The 25,032-nt window shown below is 32.3% G+C and overlaps 2 protein-coding genes across 15 annotated transcripts in view; one reads left to right on the forward strand and one right to left on the reverse strand.

Annotated features, from left to right (window-relative positions):
• The window catches only part of LOC130900499 (elongation of very long chain fatty acids protein AAEL008004-like), a 90,569-nt gene that overhangs the window by 60,234 nt on the left and 5,303 nt on the right, over window positions 1–25,032 (reverse strand). The window lies entirely within an intron of this gene.
• Window positions 1–25,032, forward strand: part of LOC130900496 (obscurin) — a 137,701-nt gene that overhangs the window by 7,269 nt on the left and 105,400 nt on the right. For 13 of the 14 annotated variants that reach the window (XM_057811150.1, XM_057811163.1, XM_057811167.1 and 10 more), the window contains exons 2-6: window positions 9,785–9,830; window positions 15,568–15,686; window positions 18,152–18,295; window positions 20,989–21,114; window positions 22,934–23,104. In XM_057811150.1, coding sequence (XP_057667133.1) covers window positions 9,801–9,830; window positions 15,568–15,686; window positions 18,152–18,295; window positions 20,989–21,114; window positions 22,934–23,104 — 590 coding nt within the window. In that variant the 5' untranslated portion in view covers window positions 9,785–9,800. Of the gene's footprint in view, window positions 1–9,784; window positions 9,831–11,990; window positions 12,090–15,567; window positions 15,687–18,151; window positions 18,296–20,988; window positions 21,115–22,933; window positions 23,105–25,032 lie in introns of all 14 variants that reach the window. The other variant, XM_057811151.1, reaches the window with a different exon arrangement.

The following is a 25,032-nucleotide window of genomic DNA, read 5'->3' on the forward strand; positions in this document are numbered from 1 at the left end:
TTGAATGAAAGATATACATGTAGTAAAATCATAATAAATGCATCGCTGAAAATTGATTGTTAAATTATATTTTACTATATGTGAAACGTTATCTCTAAGTCTGACTTATACGTAATACTTCTATTATATTCGTTAAAAGGCTATCCAGTATAAAAGTATAATTTTTATGAGCGATGTTTACATAAAATGATACATATTTAGAAAATATTGAAAAATATGCGTCCAAAGCTAATAAATTCAAAGATCAAAAATAATTGTTTGTTGTCACTAGGGTTACCAGTTTTTTTTCAACTATTAAAGTACGTTTGTTGATATTATTGATAAGAAAAGTACATAGTATAAAAATAAAATACAATTCATTTTTATGTTTGAAAAGAAATTTTTTATCGGTTTTTCTCTCCAATGATCTCCAATGATCAATCGCACAGCATCTTTACAGTCGAATTAAAGTAAATGAGTATTTTTCACCAAATTCAGGGACGTTTTGCTTCTTTTGTCTCACCACTTATTATTACTTACCAAAAGTAAGTGTATGAGTAGAAGTGTAATCGCTTTGTACAAGTTTAAAAAATTATCATTAATCTCATTAAATACTTGCTGTCAATTTTATGAGGATGATAATTCTGCAAACACCTTAGAAGTACATATCTGATGATGAAGTTGATTTAATAAAGTGATTTCTTCATAAAGATGCGAAATAAAGGATTTTCGCGTATTTCATTGTTATACAATATAGAGTAATTATTATTATATTATTATCTCAACGGGTGGCAACCCTAGTTGTCACTATTCTAAAAGAGAGAAATATTTGTCAAACTTCCTACTAGTTTTATCCCAAAAAGCATAGTTAATACCATGATTAACAATGGGTAGGTCTTGTCGATCCTAATTACCTAAATTAGCTAGCTCATTGAGGCTCTCCATAATTGCCGAATCCATGGGACATCGTTGCTGGCTCTGAATCTGAGTATTTTCCTGTTTCTGTAAATAAGAGCTTAACAATTGTAGATGTAGTTACCTCATCTGTTCCACAATCTAAGATAGAGGAATTGTCGGAATTGTTTCTGTGATAACCGACTTAAACGTGCCCTGTAATTAGGCCTAGTGTTTGCCTCCTTTGCTTAGCTACAGTCGTTCCACCACAAGGTCTAAGAGGTTTTTCTCACCTATAAAGGTTTTGGTAAGTCTACATCCATATATTACATCACTCAATAAGTCGTGTGACTGATACACAAATGACGCTGCCATTGTGAAATCCATATGACTTTTATGAAGTAACAACATTCAAAAGACTATGTCTACAATTTTCATTTTATTTTTGTTTACCGTCCATACGCGGCTAATTACTACTGTATAAGTATATGCAACAGTAAATAGCTTAAAACCTAGATAACTGATATGATGTTTAATTGTATGGCATTACATCTTACAAAGAGTGTATGCATAACTCAGATTCACAATTTTGATCAATTATTTTTTCTGCGTTACTGATTTATTTATTCCGTTGGTATAGTAAACTCCAATTCTTATACCGCTTCGGCGTTCATTCTAATTAGCCTGATAAGAACCATAAAAAATTATTACACAATCCAGGTAATCCTAACAACGCTAATCGTATAAATTTATGACATCATTGTATTGTTATCAGTTCTTGTGACGTGAAAATTTTGGATTTATCTGATCGTTCAAATTGGGTGAAAAATTCACTACTAAGATTCCTATACTTGCCCCCCTAGAGTACCTGGCAATTTATGAAAAAATTGTATTTCAAGGAAAAAAATGTTGAGTACAAGTGATACGAATAAAGTAATGAATAAATCCTAATCCTAATGAATTATTTCTTTTGTAATTAGTTAATGAAATAATTAATGATGATTACATCACGATAATTGCGCAATTGTCCATACTAATTTATTTGATGTGCAGTTTCATAATAAATATTTTGGCAACAGTCACCATTTTTTGCATTGACAAATATACATTTGGTTTGTGATTCATAATATTTATGTCCGATAAATATGTTTTGAGATGCAGATATGTAAGAATATATTAAATTTCGCCCATGATTTACTAAAAGACAACATATTTCAGGACGTATCAATATTTCTAACGAATCAGAAGCAGTATAATATTTGAAAAAAATTAAGAATGCCGTTCAGTGCAATGCAATGAAAATTTTAATCATTTCACTTCCAAGCTATCTGCGAAAATTTGGATGTATACATTTTTATTTTAAATGAGTCCCATCTCACTCTCAGAATACTGTACTTATAAGAATCGAAATGAATTAATATCAAAATAAGAACAACGTGAATATTTACTGCTTGGAATATTATATTTGGCTGCAGTTCCGAAAACCGGAGCCCAGCGATTGGCTTCAAATTTTTACCTGATACTCGATCACACACTAGATGATTCTACCTAAAAGGATTTATGGCGTCTCGTTTATAGTTTTGAGCCCACGAAAAAAAAAAAAAAATATATATATATATATATATATATATATATATATATATATATATATATATATATTAATATTGCAATTGATGATACCTATCTTATCACCACCCCTCTCACTTCTCTCTTTGTCCTACTCTCCTACTCCTACTAGTGTCCTTTTTACCATAGAAAATTAGTTATTCGTAATAGTACAACTGAACCATAACAAAAAATCATTGATTGCTGACAAAGGCACATATGAAGGTAGTGAAAAAACAAAAGCCACTTATTTATTATTTCAATCTCCTTAATTTTTTTTTTAATTTATTTTTTTCGATATTTAGAAAGTATTAGTCGTAGTTGTTTACATGTTTTGTGATATGTTGTGTCTATATTTATATTAAAAAAATTCCTTAAATTCCTTCATTCAGCATCATTATACTCTTTCTATGCTTTTTGCAATATCTTTTTTAGGAAGGAGCTCGGATTTTTACCTGAAGATATTGCAAAAAGCATAGGAAGAATATCACGGTGCTGGGTGGAGGAATTTGCATGTTTTTTATGCATGAAAAAATCTAAATATAGCCACAAAATATCGGTAGATGAAAATACGTGGTTAGGTTAGGAAATTTTTTTCCTACGACCACTTTTTTACCTTACAAAGTAGCTTATTTCACACATACACTAAAAAATAACAAAACATACATGTAATGAAATGCTGCTTTTTCTTATGTCATACAGGGTGAGTCGGGAAGAGCGCACCAAACTCTAGGAGTGTATTATACACGTTAAAATCATGTAGAGAAACTCTTATGTTCTTATCCCATTTTCATTTGTTTTCAAGTTATGGAGTAATTAAAAATGTTAACATTATCAAAGTATGCCATTTCGAGGCTCAAAGGCATAGTTTCGAATTTATGTGATTGTTAGTGTTGCAAAATGACAGATACTTATTCAAATTTAGAATATACAAATATGGTATTTGTTCATGGTTTCTGTAATGGAAATGCTACAGCTGCTACTCAAGAATATCGTCAACGCTTTCCACACCAAAGATATCCTGATCAAAACGTATTTATTAGAGTTTTTAACAAATTGTGCGAGACTGGTAAGCTTGCAAGTGCTAACATATTATCTAAACGGGCTACTCGACAAGGTTTGGTAGAAGTAAAAAATATTCTGCATCTAGTAGAAGAATATGCAACTACTAGCTCTACTACTACTAGTGTGGTATGGTTGACAGTTATTTAATTGGCCCTTTCAATTTGGAGAATCGTGTCACAGGAGACAACTACCTAAATTTTTTACCAAATGAATTACAAGGCCTATTAGAGGATGTTCCTGTAAATATTATAATGCAGATGTACTATCAGCACGATGGAACTCCTGCACATGTCGCTCGTCAGATCAGGCAACATTTGGACGAACGTTTGCCAGGGCGTTGGATTGGTCGTGGAGGTCCCATTAATTGGCCTGCAAGATCTCCAGACCTCACACCACTAAATTTTTGTTTATGGGGCTGGATGAGAACTGAAGTCTACAAAATAAAAGTGGACACACTAATTAGACGAATTTAGAATACTGCAGCCCATATTAAATAAAAAAGAAAAAAATGAATCAATTGGGAAAACAAAATACGCTCTTCTTAGTCGAAGCAGAAAAGTTTAGAAGTCAATGGCTGTACTTTTGAACATTTATTGAAAGAACGCTATGATTAAGAAAGTTTTTACGTGATAATTTGTTTATTTGTTAGTATGCTATAACTTGAAATCAAATAAAAATCGGATAAGAACATATGATCATTTTCACGTGTATAATACACTCTTAGAGTTTGGTGCGCACCTCCCGACTCACCCATATGGTCTCGAACGATAGAAGGAATATGAGAATACAATATGAATCTGGCTCGGCGCCGAAAGGCAAAATGCCAAATTTTTTGAGGTTATAATTATGTTTTTCTACGACCATTTATGAAAATGATAGATTTTATACTCATTTTTATCTAAGAAAGTAGCTTATTTCACACAATTTTGGTAGATGCAGGAGCAGATCTTGCTGCATTAAAACGCCACGGAGGATGGACATCCTCTACCGTTGCTGAGTAGTACATAGATTACTCTGCAACTAATAGATTAATGGCTGCTAATAAAATAATGAATGCCATTTGCAACACAAGCACATTAAACAAATAAGTTGCAAATAGAAACATTGAACATTGTGTTGGACAAAATGCTGAACAACATAGGTACTGACACTGCAGATCCCAAAAACAATGCAAGTGTACTTCATCTATTCAGCAACAAGAGGCAATAAACATATAATATGTTAGGGATACCACCAATAATGCAACATTATAAAATCTACTGCAATTTTGTTATAACAACTTTAAATTTTATAACGTCTAAGAGAAAAAGTAAAACAAAATCATTAATAATTATTTAGATGTTGTTAGTTATCTAATATAATTAGAAAAAATTTATTGTTCTATTGGTTCTTTCTCTGTTCATTAGTTATAAAATATTACAAAATCATTCTTTTCGTTTTTGTCATCTCTTCTATTACAAAATAAGAAATATTTTGTAGGATTTCTTAACTTTTCAGCCCATGTCTTGAAGTACTTTTCATCACAAGTGTAATAATGTTTAATTGGTTTTCTTATTCAAAAAATAAGTTTTTTTGAAGAAGTTTTTTCGTGGTCATTAGAAAAATAGTGTACACATTTCGTTGGAAACTGTATTTCGCACTCGCTACGTTTCAGCACTCGCCTATACGTGGCTCGTGCAAAACAGTAACTAGTGCGAAATGTATGACTTTTCAAACTCATTATAATATACTATTTAGTACTCTTTCCTTGCGAGACGCCAAAAATACTTTTAGGTATAATCAACAATTACGAACAAATACATTTTTAAAGGATAAAATTTTGAGATTTGGAGATGGTAAAGAAAAACTAAAACGGAATATTTTAAAAAAATATTGATTGCATAATCAACAATTTTTATACATATACATTTTTATACCTAAATATTCCTCAGTAAGATATTAAAAATTTGACTTAAATTAAATTAAATATTTGAAACAGGTAAAAAATTATTTTTTTAATTGTATGTTAAGTTTGGTTCCAGCGAAACGGTCAAAATAAACGTGATATTCCAATTATTTGGAAAATTTCACTAGATATTTTGCCGTTTATTGTAATAGCTTTCAAATCTTAACGACTTAATGGAAAAAAATGTATCAACATTGTGATGGAATTAAATCTAACTAGCTGGAAAATGAGACTACATTTAGATAATAAATTTGAATATTTGTTGTGGGTGATTTGGATTCTTATTACTATAATATTCTATTGATATTGTTTATCATTTCTATCCTCATTATTTCAAATTATTGTTTATTTTTATAAGATATTATTGAGCTATGATTGAATTTCCCAATTATAACAAAAAGACAATTTTCATGTAACATACCATGTCCCATATTTTATGTACAACTATCACATGATGTGTAGATTAATAGAATTATTGAGAAGTAGTGAATTGTGAACTGAATACTGACAACTCTAAGGAATAATATTCAATTGTCGTTAAAAGTGAACCATAATGCATTATTTCGGCGAAAGGTTGTTCTTATAGCTCCAGAGCCATTTGATAAATTTGTATCTTTCTGTTTTGCTCGCGTAGAAGATGGTCACAACTGAAAATCTACTCTCTACAGAATTTCATAGATTGGCAATCAACACATTGCTAAATTTAATAAGAAGTGCACAATATCTATCTGGAAAATTATATGAAGCCGCAAACGTTTTTAGAAAGGCGTGTACACTGTAAGAACTGAGTAAATTGCATTTTTCATGGGTTTAATAGGAACCTGCTGCACAAACGAATTAAATATGTGGAAATAGAAGATAGAAAAGAATATAGCGGAGCTCCTTTAGTTAATACCTGTCACTAGAACAAAGATATCTAGATCGTTTACCGCATCCGGTGATGACAGTTTCGAGTAAATAACTTCAACTGCAACTATGTATTTTTGAATTAATTGAATGGTAAATATAACATACAATAAGATTGTATATTTTAAAAACTAAAAGCTCCTGAACTTTACACTGGTCATTCCTTTCAACATCATACCTGTGAAAAATCTGGGAAGGTGAAAATATACTACAGAAAACAACATAAATAACAAGACCGAAAATAATAAACTATTTTATTTCAACTTTCGATTAAAAATTCTCCTTTTTGAGGAGTTCAATATAATTCATGCAATGTATTTTTTATATGTTGGTTTACATAACTATATTGATAAAATTCAATATTGCGTATGATGTGAAGGATGTCTGCAAATATTATTTCCACACATTTGTCACGTTTGGACACCAAGTTTCAAAGTCACAACATATTATTATAGCGTCTTATCACTAACGGTATATTATCTTTTATCCTTGAGATAAATAAAAATAGGCACGTGGTATAAAAGTAAGTGGAAGCCGATAATCTCCTCGGCACTATTTTTTGTGATCACTAATTTTAATTGATTTTCTTATCAAACGGTCAGATTGAACTATCATTACGAATAACAATGTTAGGAATGGAAGAGAAAATATATGGAACAGAATAAAGTGGAGCAAATGTGAAAAATGTTTTCAAAAATTAACTGAAATTAGAAAACATGATACTAGAACGAACGACTTAACTCATATTCAGCTCGAATTCAGGAGAGAAGGAAGAAGAAAATAGTACTCTAGCGTCTTCACGATAATTTAATCCAGAGCTTTTGAATAATGACATTTGTGTTTTGTTATAATTTTCAGTTTTGTTCTATATTTTTGACATATTTGTCTGGTGCTTGTTTGTTTTCAATTCCAATTGAAATAATTCCACTTTCTGAATAAACTTATTTTTAATTCTAGTTTCTTCGTGCAGTCTAGACATTCGTTGGCTTGTCCATTTGGTGTATCATATATCAAATCTTTATTAAATCTCTATTGACAATCTGCTCTGTCTATCGATAAAAAGTCAATTCTTATCGTATTCATAATTTAACTTTTGTAGTTTAGGAACTAAGATTCCAAATTTTATCAGATCAATATTAAAGCTAAAAAATAAAATATCAGCAATGGAGAATCAGAAAAAATTATTTTGGAAAATTTTTTGTGTACCTCTATTAGAAATCAGTTCCCCTAAATTGGATACAGCTTCAAAGACGATTTTGGAATGATCCATGGCAGTGATTCTCAAAGTGGTGTAGGGTCCACGGAAGACTCGACGGGGATCTACGTTGGGCGTGACAAAAATGGGGATCCACAATCCTAAGCGGAGGCCCATGAAAATTTATTTGGTTTCGATAGTGGAGAACTAAATTGTTCACTTGACTTCTTCTATCAATATAGGCAGATAATACTTTAAGAAGCTCAGAGACTGTTACTTGCAGAAACTTTTAGGACAACGCGTCGAGACTTTTTTGTTTTGAGCGGTATCATCCTAATAAAACAGGTGACGAATCGAAATATTTCCAAACATTGAAGAAAAAATATGAAAAGAAACCCATCATTCACACTATAATTTCTTTAAAGTCTGAAAGTAATGATGATGGCTTGCGGGTTGCTAACAATATATTTTGTAGCAAGTGTCATCTATTCACATTCAAAGTTCAGAACAAATTATATGTTGAGAATATTCAATTCAATGGATATCTAAAACATTAACACCCCTACAATAGTATTGATCTTATTGGCAAACGATCAAAATCCTGATATTTAAATTAGATTGAGTGACCTACTCTTTATATAGATCATTTGCGAAAAATATGTTGTTTTATACGTCATTAGTAGGGTAGCTTAGAGGCTTAGATTGATAAATAATCACGAAATAAGTGATAAATAAAACATTTATTTACTATTTACTTATTTTTAGAAACATATATTCCTTACACTTTGATAGTCAGAGCTTTTGATTTTTGATACAACCCATTGTAAATAAAGTAGAAAGAAAATGTGCCATACGTACTACACTTATGAAGAAGAAGAAGATGATGATGATGATGATGATGTACTACACTTTGAAGAAAGGAGCTCAATAACACATGCTTAGAATCTAATTCCGAGGCTAGAATTAGCCCAACAATTTCCGAATTTTTATTCGTTTTTATTACTTTTGAATTATATACAAATGAAACAATTTTTTGTGTTCCTTCATTAATAGTATTTCACTTACTCTTAAATTGAAGAGTGAGAGAATTGAATAATTTTTTAGGAAAATTTGCTACTAACAGAGATGTCCTATTTATCGTCACTTAAATTTACCGCGTGAGTCAAAAATGACAATTTGAAAAGCAAAAAACTGTAAAAACATTTTTATTTTTTTGCAAATTGCAAATTAATAAACGATCGATTTCAAGATTTTTTATCAGTTGTCTAGAAGTGTATCTTTCTATTCTCTATTGAATCATATTTAAAAATAAAAAAGGTATTTTTTTTGAACTTATGTGGTGTTGGAACTCAAGTAGTGTTGTGTATATGTATATTCACAACGACTTAAAATTAGTCGAAACGTTGATTTTTATCTATCTTTTAAAAATTATTAGAAAAAACTAATTTTGAAACGGAAGAAACCTACCATCAAGAACATTTAGAAACATAATTATATCCAAAGGTCTAAGAAATAAAAAATTGAAGAAATTTAAATTATAATATATATCAAGTGCTTTGTAATGACTGTAACGCTGTTTACATAGGACAGTAATAAGAAAACATTAAAAGGTCATCAATACGATAAACAAATAGAACTGCATTAACTAATCATGAAATATCAAAAAAAAACATGAACCGAAATCAAATTCAAAAAAACAAGAATTTTTAGAAATGGTTCCCATTCATCAATAATGAAAAAGACCTAAACAATTTATAGTTTTATTTTATGAATGAATGCAGCTGTGCGTTGTTTAAGCGATAATATAACTCACGCACGTATCAGAGGGGCTCCTCTGATACTAGCATTACTTTAATGATGGTATTCGTGTGCCCTTCGAAGCACATCTGGATGGTTGATCGTGGAGATAGGCGAGGAATGGCATAAGTGTTTTAAAGATTGTGGGATCTCTTAGCCGCACTATAGGTGTAAATAGTATCTGAGATATAGAAACACAAAAATATATTATATAACATAAAATTATATTGTTACCAGAGGTACATAAATAGAAATTTAAGTTCCTTTTAGTTGTGTGTTACTTATGAAACAAAACCAATCGTAGTTCAAGATATTACATTTTCCTGATCTAAGTTAGATGATTTTATGACAAAATTTTTTCACCAGGCAACTGTTATTACAATTATTTTTTTTTTCAGAATCAAAAGATGCGTGATGGCATCTCACGAAAAAGAGAAGAGTAAAGTAAGTTATTTCTGCGTAATATATTAGATTTAATATACTGTGAACTGAGCTAAGTATTGCTATTACAAATATTCTTTAATTTGTAGCAAGTTTGAAGTAAAGATGATTGTGTTCACTTTATCAGGAACTATAGTATATAATTGTAATGAAGTTACTATTTGTCTAAATCGTAAAAGGAACGATTTTAACAATTTTAAATTTGAATTTATATATTTTATTTTTCAATGTAATTCGTTTTCGAATGTAACCAGAAAAATAGCCTCGTTTTAATGTAAAATATAGTATTCCCCCGAAATTTCAATTTGCAAGCGTTGCATTCTCCCCCGCACTCCGAAACTCAAAGAACCGTAGTGAAGTCGACACCACCTTTTGCACAGCTAGAGAAAAGAAAGCTATTACAGCAATAAAAGATATGGTACCAAGTCGAAAAGATAAGTCATTCAGCTGTCCTTATCGAAGCAAGAACCCAACCAAGGAATACCGTTGTAAGTAGAAATATTTTTCTACTTACAGGTACAGGTCCCAACCTGAACTCGGTCAGGTCCAGCGGATTGTTAGAAGGGAAATACCAGTAGCAAACTTAATAGCAGAGACAAGATCCGGAGCAGAGTAAGGGCCCCAATTTTAACTAAGTCTGTTAAAGGGCTTCTGCGCCAGTCCGTACGTACTTAAGGGAGAGAAATCTAAGTAAGCCGATATACATAACTCACTGAATTGTGAGAGATAGTTCAGTAATAGTGCCTGCAACAACCGCCAGGACCGCTCAGGTTAAAATCTGAGGTGAGATTGTGTTTATCATATTTATAGGGCGTTGAGTATTCACATCTCAGAGGTGGTCATGCTAGTGCCTTCAACCAACCGATTATACCGAGGGTAAAGCAACTCTTACTGGAGGCGATGAGTATCCACACACTAGTAGAAGTCGCGAAACTGCCATTGAGGGCGCTGAGTATTTACATCTTAGTGTCTTCAGCCAACCGATTATACCGACAGTAAGGAAACTGCTACTGGAGGCGCTGAGTATTCACACTTCAGTAGGAGGCGCGAAACTACCATTGAGGGCGCTGAGCATCCATATCTCGTTTGCTAACAGATATTTGAAAACCGCAGCCCTTACCGTAGAGCTTTGACCGACTGAGAGCTTATTTTTTGCGAGTCGTTTTAACCCCGTTTGTTACAGGCACCTGATTCCGTATTGTCACACATATTATCAGTCATTTGTGCCTCAGTAGGCAGTTATTAGGTAATAACCGTAGAGTTTACGCTTTGTATATCGTTGTTTTTCCCATCTTTGTTTTTCTTAATGTGTTTTCATGTATAATTTATTCTTTATTTTAGATTTAAATAGTGGAAATTGTGTTTAACCATAGTTTCACTTTCTTATACGTCTCCGTTCCTTAAAAGCTTTGTAAGTAACACTAGCAGTAAATACCCAGGCTACCAATCCAGGAGTGCCACTGGCTTCAACATATTCGTCATAACTATACTGACCCCTGGAGTATTTAATTTTCTTCACTGAAGCTGCCCGGATCAAGTGAAGCATACTACGATAAAAAACTAGCGCTCGAGGGAAACTGATACCTGAGCTCATGCATCAAACCTACGCGTAGCGACGATAGAGCGTTACATAATCATTGGGACGCCTTGTATGAGATAATTTATTAGAACCACATCAGATAAAAATTCGTGCCCACATGAGAAGTCGGTTTGTAATACTAATAATATAAACTTTTCTCCGAAACTTTAGAAACATATACACATAGTCGATAATGAAATTAGGTTTTATGTGTAAATACAGGAAATAAAAAACCAAATGGTTGATTTACGTATGGGATGGGAGAAATTGAGGCATTTATGGAAATATACAAGGAATTTCTATTATCTATATCATGCTTTATTTAAAGGGGGGCATACAAAACTCCAATGAAAACTCGCCCACTCCGATAAATGTATTTAATGAAATAGACATAGAAGCTTCATAGGAGGCATCATCGTTGTTAACCCAATCCAAATTTTCAACCTATCTGATGAAGTGAACGCTATCATGTTTCAATGTTTACAACATTAACGACATATTAATAATAAAAAGGGTATGGAAATGTTTTCATCAACTTCTTTTGTATCAATATTTTGTAAAAATGAATAATTGTTTGTTTATAGAAAACTATTACACGATTAAACTCATACGTGGACAGAAAACGAAGGAATCTGAAAATATTGGCAACCTGATTGGCGATGATATTTTCTATAAGAAGTCCAGTATGTTGAAAATTACATGTGCTTAAACCCGCTGCCAATTTTGCTTAATCAAATTTAAGTTTCAAAAATATCGCTGCTAGAATGCTATCAAATTATTTAGAACGTAGGAAAGACTCACATTCTTACTATAATTGATTAAAAAAAATTACAAATTGAAAAAATTAATGTATCACTTCAAATTTTTTTAATATGCCTTTGTTTTTGCACTATTTATCTAATTTTTCATGAATAAATGTAATCGAACAATCTTGCGTGTAATCTCACACCATAAGTAGATAATTTCTAAGATTAACCAAAAATATTTAATAAAATAGCGTATAGTATCACTTCGTGCCATAATAACCAGTTGCACTAGTCTGATTAAGTTTGTTAGTAAGATCTGAGGACTATTCTCCTATTAGTCCGAGAGCCAGCGACCGTTCTTGATGACCAAAACCACAAAAGCTGAAAACTTGTCCTAAGCTTTATTTGGTATCACTATTAAACGAATGGACCACCAGCTCGCGAACTTCCGGGGGATGTAACCAGTTGCACTAGTCTGATTAAGTTTTTTAGTAAGATCTGAGGACTATTCTCCTATTAGTCCGAGAGCCAGCGACCGTTCTTGATGACCAAAACCACAAAAGCTGAAAACTTGTCCTAAGATTTATTAGATATCACTATTAAACGAATGGACCTCCAGCTCGCGAACTTCCGGGAGGTGTAACCAGTTGCGTTCATCTGATTAAGTTTGTTAATAAGATCTGAGGACTATTCTCCTATTAGTCCGAGAGCCAGCGACCGTTCTTGATGACCAAAACCACAAAAGCTGAAAACTTGTCCTAAGCGTTATTAGGTATTACTATTAAACGAATGGACCTCCAAATCGCGAACTTCCGGGTGGTGTAACCAGTTGCGGTCATCTGATTAAGTTTGTTAGTAAGATCTGAGGACTATTCTCCTATTAGTCCGAGAGCCAGCTACCGTTCTTGATGACCAAAACCACAAAAGCTGAAAACTTGTTCTAAACTTTATTTGGTATCACTATTAAACGAACCTCCAGCTCACGAACTTCCGGGGTGGGGGGTTGCTGCGGCAACGTCCCACACATGTAAAATAATAATTAAAAAAAACTAATACCGCAAAAGTTGAAACTTTGTTAACATTTATATTATGTTACAAAATAAAAAAAAAACGTATCCAGCCGAATGTAGAATGGGGAATTTGGCGCCAGCTTTTCACGTAAGAAACTGAAAAATGTGCATTGAGTAAACTAATACCAGAAAAGCTGAAATTTGGTAAATTTTTAGTTAAGTTAATAACTAATAAGAAAATACATCCAGCTTCAAATTTATTGGGGAAAAGTGTCCAGCAGATGCAGTCAAAGACGCTGCGCATCGGCATGCGCTCGGGCGCGTTGTATCATCAGCTGGATATTTTTTTTCTATTAACTTATTTACTTAACTATTATATTACCGAATTTCAGCTCTTGTGGTATAAGATATCTATACTTTTCTCATTAAACACAGCCCGCCCATGTAGTTATTATACTGTCTCACAAGTTTTTGAATCTAGAGGCTATTAGTAAATATTTACACATTTGAATATACATAATAAACCATACAACACATAACATAAACGGGAAATGTGTAGACATCAAAATAAGAAAATTAAAAAAATTAATTTTAATTATTTGAACTATATACTAAAAATAAAAATAAACAAACATATCATGCTATTACGCACAAAATAACAAAATAATATACGAATTTATAAGAATTCATTTCCATAGGACTTATGTCGCTTTCATTATCGATACAGACGTGGCCGTTATAATGCTGTGCAATATAAGTGCATTAAGTAATGCTAATGTAAAAGTTTCAATGGAAACCAGAGTCGGCAATAATCGGCGTTTTATTAATATTAGCAAATTATATGAAACGTTGATATGCTTGAAGAACATGTATGTCGTATGTATGGATACAAAAAAATAAGTAAAGTCACTGAAGCAAGCGTATCAATATTTTTGAATTTATACAATATTTTGGTAAACGACGACATATTCCGTTTACCGACGAATAACGTCGACGGATCAGCTCTGCCTCCCTGCAAAACTGAATTGCACCAACATTTGCTGCGGACAACTTATATTGCAAACATTTGAGCACACGCTCATCTTCGGGTTCCATGGGAATTGTATCCAACCGATTTTAGCTGGGAAGAAAAGGACACGAAATTCCACTTCAAATGGTTCGAGGGTGAGCAGCTACCTTCTTCTTTGGGAGATATAATGATACAACGCGCCCGAGCGCAGCGTCTTTGACTGCATCGGCTGGACACTTTTCCCCCACTGAATATGAAGTTGAATGTTTTTTTCGTTAAAGTTATTAACTTAACTATAAATTTACCAAATTTCAGCTTTTGCGGTATTAGTTTACTCAGTGCGCATTTTTCACTTCTTTACGTAAAAAGCTGGGGCATAATCCCCCACTCTACATTCGGCTGGATACGTTTTTTCTTTATTTTGTAACATAATGTAAATGTTAACAAAGTTCTAGCTTTTGCGGTATTAGTTTTTCATAATTACTATTTTACATGCCTGGAAGGCTGCCGCAGATACACTCCCCGGAACTACGCAAGCTGGAGGTCCATTCACTTACTAGTGATGCCAAATAAGGCTTAGAAAAAATTTTCAGCCTTGGTGAAATGACCACCCTCAAAAGGTCGCTGGCTCCCGGACTATATTCTGAGAGCAAAAATACGCGGGTTCATTATGGTAGGTAAAAAATGACGCACCTGTATCCTAAAGGTGCTCTATAGATTCACATATCTACTTATTGATTATATTCAACTGATTCATAACAATTTTTGCAATATGCACGGAAATGAAGATTTCTTTTATAAATGACGCAAATAGAACTCTGCGTAATAATAGGAACTAGCTCAGTGAGACCCAGAACAATTTTGAACCACCATCAAATGGAAACAGATGCTATATAGAAGCTTTCTCCATGTTAACACCACAAATGGGAGATTTTAGGCCTACCCACAATGTTAATATGGTTGATCGAAAGTAAGTAGCAATGTAGTAGCCGGCCTTCTAAAATCCAACCGGCTTCTGTTAGTCTTCTAATACGGGTTAAGGTAGATAGCCTCAAAAGGCATACATGTAAACCGAAAAGAGAGATCGGATCAGTAAATCAAGAACCTTGGCTTCATATACGACGCAAAATTGAATATTTCTTAAAATACTGATGTAAAACTGATGATGCAGCGCATCTTTTACTTTTCAGAAGAGGGCAATGAGAATGATGATCAGTCAAGTTTCGGGCTGCAATAATTTATCTCCCACTCATAATATATGCCATATCTCACTAATAACACAACTAAAAATTGCTTATTATGGCTTTAAAGCTTTATGGTATATAACGTATAATTAACACCTTTTTCATTAATATATTATAAATTATACCGTTTATCTGTTTCTACTCTTGTTTAGGTGGTTGGAGAGATACTAATAGCATGGCAAAAGTATACAGCTAGTTCTGACGATGAAATCAATTTACAACAAGGAGATGTAGTTGAACTTCTGGATATAAACGACCCTACTTCCACCAAGTAAGTTTCGTTCTGGCATATAAGTTTCATTCGAAGAATTACGAAAGAAAATGTCAAGAGATCAAGTTACATAGGCATGAGGGAGTCCTTAACCATATATCTGAATATTTTTTTTGCTCATTATTGCTTCTAAGTTTGTTATATGAGTCGGTTTCATTAAATAATGTGATGAGTTCTATAAGTGAAATTGAGTTTATGAAGAAGATGCCTTTAAAGAAGAGTGTTTGTTTTATTTTGCAGATAGATACAGTATTTTAAGTTTTATGAGGAGGCTTAGCACAATTTGGGGTTAGACCTTTCTGAGGAGGAGTGTCCAAATTGTCAGATAGCAGGTCTCTTAAAATTCTAGTTTTTTTTTAATGTTAATTGTATTATAATTATAATTATGATGTAAAGGGTGATTCTATTTTCGACCAACAACGTTCTACCACAGAGAGATCTCAATAAATAATTCATTTTAATATAGGAATACGAACCCTTACGGGACCAAGTTGCTAAGATATAGGGTGTTCAAATTTTTAAATCAAAATCAAAAATTTGCCAAAAATCAAGAACGCCTTTTTATAACCATGCTCCTCAATAAAGTAATATTTTGACATAAACAAATTTTCGAAAAATTTAACCAGTGGCGCGCTGTCAGGGTTAGTTGTCCCTTTTATCCCGCTATTTTTTACGCCACTGGAGCAAATTCTTCTCTTAATTTTTTTTTAAATTGCTTGATTATTTTTACTTGAAAGACTAATAACCTTTTATGAAGCTAAAATGAACAATGTTGTAGAAATTTGCCTTTAAGCAAAATTCTGCAAGCACTTAAGTAATTTATTAATTAATTAACTATTCATTCAATTCCGAATAATGATTAAGCGTAAGTATTTCAAACCAAATGAAAATTATCCATAATCTCAATTGTTCAAACTGTTGGCCACTTACTTCAATACACTTATTACACCGTTTTGTCATTGAAAAACGTGTCTTTGAGAATAAATCTGGATGAGATTGAATGATTTCTGCCACAGCTTGAATTCTAGCTACTATATATTGTTTAGATTCGATGATTCGAGTGCACTAAGGACTTCATACAGCTCCATATAAAAAAATTGATAGGATTTAAGTCAGGTGATCTTGGAGGCCAACCATTGGGTCCACCCCGACCAATCTTTTTTTCTCTAAAACGTCTGTTTAAGTAACTTCTTGCCACTGCAGCAAAATGAACAGTTGCCCCATCGTGTTAAAACCACATGTGTTGTCTAATATTTAACGGTACATTCTCCAACAATTCATCCAACATTTCTTCCAGAAAGCGTGTATAAATTGCTCCATTTAATTTATTTGGTAAAATGAAAGGCCCCATAACGCAATCTCCAGCTATACTCACCCATACATTAACCGAATATTTATACTGAAATCCCCATTCACGAACAAAGAAACGATTTCCTTCATCCCAAACGTGACTATTTCTAGAGTTGAAAATTACTTCCCTAGTAAATCTAGCCTCGCCGGTATACAGCACATATTTTGGAAAATTTCGATTTTCACGACACTTTTGTAAATACCAGTTTGAAAATTCTAAACGCACCTGAAAATCTCTAGATTGTTTGCTTGAACACTGGCCAATTTGTATGGATGTAACACTTGTTCTTTTAAAACTTTCCATACAATAGAATAGTCCACTCTTACTTAGACGTACAGTTCGAGTACTTAAAGATGGACTTTCAAAAATATTATTCAATATTTCCTCCTCAACACTATGGAGCATCTGTTCATTTAGCTGCAGTGGAAAGAAATTACTTAAACCGACGTTATAGTGAAAAATGAATTGGTAAGGGTGCCCCCAATTGTTGGTGGCCTCCAAGATCACCAACTCGAATACTATCAATTTTTTTATTTAGAGCTGTATGAAATCCTTAGTGTACAAAACACTCATCGAATCTGAACAAGATCTAGTAGCTAGAATTCAAACTGCGGCAGAAATCATTCAATCCCATCCAGATTTATTATCAAAAACACATTTTTCAATGACAAAACGGTGTAAGTGTATTGAAGTAAATGGCCAACAGTTTGAACAACTACTGTAACTTTGTCAATGTTGTTATTGTTGTAATACATTTTTGGTTGAAATTGAGGTTATGAATAATTTTTATTTGTTTTGAACGATTTACACTTTGTAAATTTGTAAATTACGTACGTGCTTGCAGACTTTTGTTTAGAGGCAAACACCGTTCATTTCAGCTCCATAAAAGGTTATTAGTTTTTTAACTAAAAATAATCTGCTGCCAGCAGCAGTTTGAGGTATATTTCTGAGAGAATGTTTAATAACTGTCGTTTAGTCCTATCTGTTGGTGCAAGGATGAAAGCTTTGTTCGGCTTCACACCCTTGAGCGTATTGTTGAGGTTAATATTAAGTTCATTTCTGCATGATGTGACTCTGATATTATGATGTCATTTATGAAATTACTTATTTTCAGACGTATCAAACTTGATCCAGAACTAGATACTGTATCTGGAGATCTACTTGACAATTCTGCAGCTCGTCATAAATTATCTGTCAAACCTAAAAGGACTTACAGCAGCTCTAGACATTCCCCGACTAGATTAAATATAAATCAAAGGTAAGAGCAACTTATTATAAAGGATATGCATATTTAATTCGTGCATTATTTTATTTATTCAATATCTTATTTCTCTGACAAACAGGTCGACTTTTATTCTCAAATTGACAGTATGAAAATATTATTCCCTTCCAACACACCTCTAAATTATAAGCCCTCTCTCGAAAAATTTAAATAACAAAGGGGGTCATGTGGCACCTTGTTGGAAAGGAATTTTAGTCCTCTGTTCAGTAATTTTTTTTAAAATTGTGCAATCATAATTGAGCACAAAATTTATTTTTAAGATGTAAAATTTTGATAATATCTATCATACAAAATTTTACGTAGAATGGAAATAATAACTTCGCATAATATTTAAAATGTGTTTTTCAATTCACTTTACAAGAAAACTAAATGTTCTATCCTATATCCTAACTTTTAAATCAGCAATTTTGTCTGGTCCATAGAAATATACTATATAAGTATTTTAAATAACTCCATAAGAAGTAATCGAGAGAAATCAAATTGGGGGACCTAGTCAGCCATTCGATCGCTCCACGCCTTCCAATCCACCTATTGGAAAAAACCACGTTTACAGAAGTACGTGCAAAATGCGGTAGAGCTCCGTTTTTGGTAGGAAATAGATCGATGTATATCATTTGGATGTTTAACAACAGAAAAAAGTCTTTGTAATGCAGACACTAAGTCAAAAAATATAGATAAACCTCACCACTAACTGTGCCCTCAAAAAATAAGGGTTAAGAATTTTATTGTTAATTATACCAGCCCAAACATTCAGTTTTTTAGGAGATTGAGTGTGAGCCTCACACATCCAGTAAGAATTTTCTTTGCTCTAATATCTACAGTTCTGTTTATTAACCGTTCCGTTTAAATGAAACGTCGCTTTATCGAGAAAAACTATTTTGTTTTTGAACTACAAATCTGCGTTCATCAATTCACAGAATTCTTGCCTTCTATCGGGATCATCTTCATTTGACTCCTGAACCAACAGAACTTTGTGAGGGTGTTATTTTTCTTTATGCAAAACTCAAAATAGATGATTTACTTACATCATTTCCGGCGGCAAGTTCTCGATTTGTCTCATGCGGATTTTCATCAATCTCTAGATCTCGAGATACATCTATCTTTTTTTCATCAGTAAATTAAACATTTCTATCTGGTTTTTCAATATTTTTTACATGTCCAGTTTCACGAAACTTTTTTTCAATTTTGCTAACTGTAGACTGCGAAACGTTTTGACATAATTAAAATGTCTATACTATAACCCCTGAGGTGATACAAAATAATGTACGAGAATTCCAAAATCGCCTCGGTTATTGTCAAGTAGGAGATAGTGGTAATTTTGAACATTTCATTTAATTGTACATTGAAAAATACATTCTAAATATTATGCGACATTATTATCTTCATTCTACGTTAAGTTATGTAAGTCAGTATCAAAATTTTACATTTTAAAAATTAATTTTCTCAGTTATGATTGCACCAAATTTAAAAAACTTAATATTGCTGAATAAAGGACTTAATTTTCGAATAGGTGATTATAATTCAGAGGGGGTACTGGATGGGATGATATTTTCATACTGTAAATTGCTAATTTAAGAATAAAAATCGACCTGTACCAGTTTTTTTCACATAGAACATAATAACTATAAAATTGAATCTATTCCGTACATATGGACCGCAAAGTATATTTTCACAATGATCCAATGAAAAGATACAGAGAGTGAATTTTTGTCATTGCATGAGTTAGTTAAGTAATAGTTTTCGCCCATTCCTGTATGTTAGTCTGGTAGTTTAGACGTTTTAGTGATATTGTTTTCAGTGTCTTATTGTAGAACATGGATATTGAATAAAGAATCAATATAAAATTTTATTTGTTGAACAAAAGTACAAAAGAGATGTTCACTTATTGTTAGAATCTGCCTATGGATACGATATTTAGACAAATTATGATATGCTGTTGCCTTCGTTAATACTTCTACCGTAAGATTCATGTCCTTTATATATTCCTCCTATATGGACGTTCTACTTATCCTCTCTTTTCATTTTGTTTTTATTACTGTACCAAGGTATTAGATACAGAGATATATATTATAGAGTTGAGTTGCAGCCTATTCCATTACGACTTTTTAAAATCTATTGTGGTTCTCGGAATCTAGATAAAATTATCTAGCCTCATTCTCCTCATAAAGCCTATTAGCGTAAAAACTTAATCGTATGGTTATTTGCCAATTACCTTCCTATAGCTAATACCGAGAACCACACCATTGCTAAAGATTTGCAGTGGCACATTATATGATCCGCAACTTCTTCCGCAAAAATCTACATCTCTGTAAATATTGAATTCTTTACTACATACTGAATTCTTCTACACAAGCGTATCTCGTTGTTATTACCTCCTAGAATTGTGGCGTCCTTAGTTAGGCTTACCACTCCTTGTGTGCCACTACTTCTACTACTCGAATGTCTTTGAACCACCCAATATCAGATACTCCCTTGTTGATTTTATATATTTCATTCATTGCCATATTCTTATTGATTTCATACATATATAAAATATTATAACTTAAATGTTATATTAGAAAACATTAGATTATGTGATACATTCCTCATTTTATTCTTATATATCTTATTGCTACATAAAATTTTGATTTTCAAACTAAATAATCCTTGACTTTTTTAATTGGTTTCAGATGGCTAGTGAGACAAGTAAATGGAAGCAAAAAACAAGGATGGGTTCCTTGCAAGGTTCTACAAACTGCAGATGATCCTACATTGAATACCACCGGTCTTCCAGGAGATGCAGAATTTAGAAGACAGTATGCTTTTATTGTACTAAAATACCACTAAGTTGAAAACTTACCAAGAATCCAAATTTACTTAGTCAAAATTTATATCTTGGGGAAAAAATCAGTCTTTAAATTATTTTTTAGATTTCCTACCAAAATTCATAAATAATAAGTAGCCTTGCTATCGTTCGTTAATGGTACAAATAGATTTCTGAGTTACAGAAATCCCAACGTCTATTTTTCTTATTAGAAGTTGATGATTGATTAGAGATAATTCTATAACAATCACCTACAGTTTTTCCACTTATTTCTTATAGAGTATATTACCATGGACGGAATTTAAAACTTTCAGTGCTTCTGCAAGCGTCGATTGAGGCCGAATCACATAAATTCGTGTATATGTATGAGTATGGGCGTTCACTTTTGTCAGATATTGTCGACTCAGATCCATTGAAACCGATTGAGGTTGATTGTCACTTGATGTTGATTGATAATTTCTGATGTGCATTGACGCCGATTGAGGTCGAATCACATAAATTCCTATATATTTGGGTGCATTGATAATTTCTGATGTGTATTAACGTCAATTGAGGCAGAATCACATAAATTGAGGTCGAATCACCAACCACAATACAATACACAATTACATTATGCAATGAAGGTAACTAAATAAAATTAAAGGCCGTTAATAAACTAAATAATAAATGACATAAATATGGAATAAATAAGAGCCACAGCAAATTAATATAATCTTGATCTTACTTCTTTCTTTCTTTCTTTCTTTATATTAATAATATTTGTCAAAATTGTTGTTTAAAATTGATGAACATTTCAAATTTAATTTCAATTTTTCACTGCAATTTGTGATTTCGAATAAGTCGGGAAACAACGAATACACGTAAATGTTTCTCAAACATAAATCAACCTTCTTAAATATTCATTCAATAAATTCTACGTTGACTACATCATTGTTGTTTAATCCGAACGATTTCGCCAAAATATTTGGAAACGTAATTGGAATGCTATACTTACATATAATATATGAACCTTGAACAAATTAACAGCTTCTTGTGTGTATTATTGACGCTTAACTTGTTGTGTATTTCCAACATCGCTTTAAACAGAATATCCCTCAAAGTTCATTGATAATTTGTTAAATCATTTTAAAATTATATTGAGAAAAAGAAAGGAAATGCTTTATCAGTCTAAGATTATATATCTTTGTTTCAAGCTATTTATTAAATTTAGGTACGAAATATGAGTATTAAATAATAAAAACAATGTAGTTACCGAAGAAGTACGCATGCAATAAACGCCAGCAACCGTCAAATCTTTTCTGACAATTGATCAATCTAACGAATTGCGAAAATCTGCTGATGCTTGAATACGGATGGCGTTACGAAAATTCTTTACTGAGCAAACCCCAAATATTTTTCAGTTTTCTATCTGTCCTAGAGATCACCTTTTTTTGTAAGTTTTACCTCTAAAGCTAAGTGTAGATTATGGTCTGTTATATTCTATTGAAACGTAAGCAAATATAATATTTTTCAGTCCATTTTGATTTCCATGAGAGCCTCTCGCTGCTATTGGTAGCGTCAAAAAATATTTTTTAGGCATTTGCATACATTATTAACAAAATTTTTCAAACGATTTATAAACATTTAAAACAAATAGTATGTTTTATTCGATCTATAATTCTGTGTAATACAAATTGGTCTCACTCTTATTGATAAAACAAAATACTATTATATTCAAAATCATATTTATATAACCGATACTCAAAATTCGTGTCCATTTTTATTATTGATATGGATAATATATAATATATGCATTTTTTCCTTACTTCTAGGGCAGTAGTGAAAGAACTCATAGAAACAGAAATAGAATTCGTAAGAGATCTCGATCTGGTAGTTCAACGATATTTAATTCCTTCGGAATCAGGACAAGTTCCAAAAGTTATAAAAGACAACTTCGATCTCGTGTTTGGAAATTTCAAGGAAATTTCAGAATTTCATCGAACGTAAGTGATAGTTTGGTGGTTGAATGCAATTTTGTAATTATGTGTAGTCAGCGCAATTCAAATGAATCACCACTATACTAATTTTGCGTGCCACTATAAAGTAAAACATATTTTTTAGTCAACTTATGATGTAAATAATAACAAAATTTTAAAATAACCGTATATTTGGAACAAACCTGTTCATATCTAATGACTACTGAATATAAGCTAACTAGCTGAAGAATTTTCAACTTACAGACATTCTAAAAACAAATATTTCGAATACTAGATATACTGAATTGAACCACATTGAAGAAAATGCAGTTTCCAGTGAAAAATTGCCCCCAAATAGACGTTTAGTTTTATCAGTATTCATATGGCCCCTTTTTATAGCATGAAACCACTTACAAATCATTAAATGGGTCAAAGTACCTTCGACAAAATATTAACGTAACTTTTTCTCAGTTTCATCAATAGTTTCTGTGTGATAAAACGATGTTCGGTTGAAGTCTATCCGTGAGATTTATGTAAAATGTTGACAGGTGATATCATAAACACGGTGGAATCTACAAATATAAACACCGTAGCAGGAAACTTTATTTATATAATTTTATTCACAACTAAATAAAAAAGCGGTGTAATCTCCATTTGAGCTGTAAATGTTCGACAATATTTTTCTAGTTAATGTTCAATGCATTCATTACTTATTTTTAACAATGAATTACATTTGTTTCAATTGAATACAATAGCTTTATTTAAACTTACATATAGGTTGAAATGTTTTATCTACATTTGTAACAAATCATCTATTTTATTTCCAGTCATATTCATATATGTCATTACTCATTCATAGATTTCGGTACTCACTTCCTAACACCAATTAAGATTCATTTCAATGAATAATTTTCTATTCACAATTCAAAATTATGGTGTATGCGAGGATGTATTGATATCTAGTTAGCCTAGATGCATAAACAAAATATTGCGTTACCATAGCAACGAACAATAACTTATTAGAAGTGTCAATGTAAAGTTTGATGTCAAAAAAGTAAATCAGAGCTACGCAATAAATTAAAAGAAAAAAGATGTCAACCGAAATTGTGAAAATCGAGAAATTGGAGTATCGAGTCATCATCAAATACCTGTATTTAAAAGGGTTAAGAGATACGCAGATTTACGAAAATATGCTTAATACCCTTGGATCACTACCGACCGGGAAGGCCAGTTTCTGTGTCAGTCCCGAAAATATCGTTGCAGATGATTTTATCAGACCGTCGAATTGGGCTAAAACGGATATCTGAAGCACTGGATATTTTATACGAACGCGTTCATCATATAGTTCACGTCAATTTGGACATGAGTAAAATTGCTGCTAAATGGATCCCCAAATGTTTGAATGTTGACCAAAAGCGTGCAAGAGTAGAAGCATCGCGTTCGATCTGTGCTCGATTTGAAAACGATGTAGACTTCTTAAACCGAATTGTTACTATGGATGAGACTTGGGTACATTTCCATGATCCACAAACAAAGCAACAATCGATGGAATGGCGACAGTCTGGTTCTCCAAGACCTGAGAAGTTTCGTGGCCAAAAATCTGCTGGAAAAGTTCTTGCTTCAGTTTTTTGGGATTGCCATGGAGTAATCATGCTTGATTTTTTGGATAAGGGTAGAACAATAACTGGAGATTACTATTCGATATTCCTAACCACTCTACGAGAAAAAATTAAAGAAAGAAGACGTGGAAAGCTATCCAAAGGTGTTTTGTTTTTGCAAGACAACGCCCCTACACACAAATCTCATGTTGCCATGCAAAAAATCCGTGATTTAGGGTTTGAATTTCTAAAACACCCCCCTTATTCACCAGATTTGGCTCCGTCCGACTATCATCTCTTTCCTCAACTGGAAAAAAATTTAAAAGATCGTAAATTTTCTTAGAACGAGGAGTTAAT

This window comes from Diorhabda carinulata, chromosome X (genome assembly GCF_026250575.1).
Source record: "Diorhabda carinulata isolate Delta chromosome X, icDioCari1.1, whole genome shotgun sequence".
NCBI classification, from domain to species: domain Eukaryota; kingdom Metazoa; phylum Arthropoda; class Insecta; order Coleoptera; family Chrysomelidae; genus Diorhabda; species Diorhabda carinulata.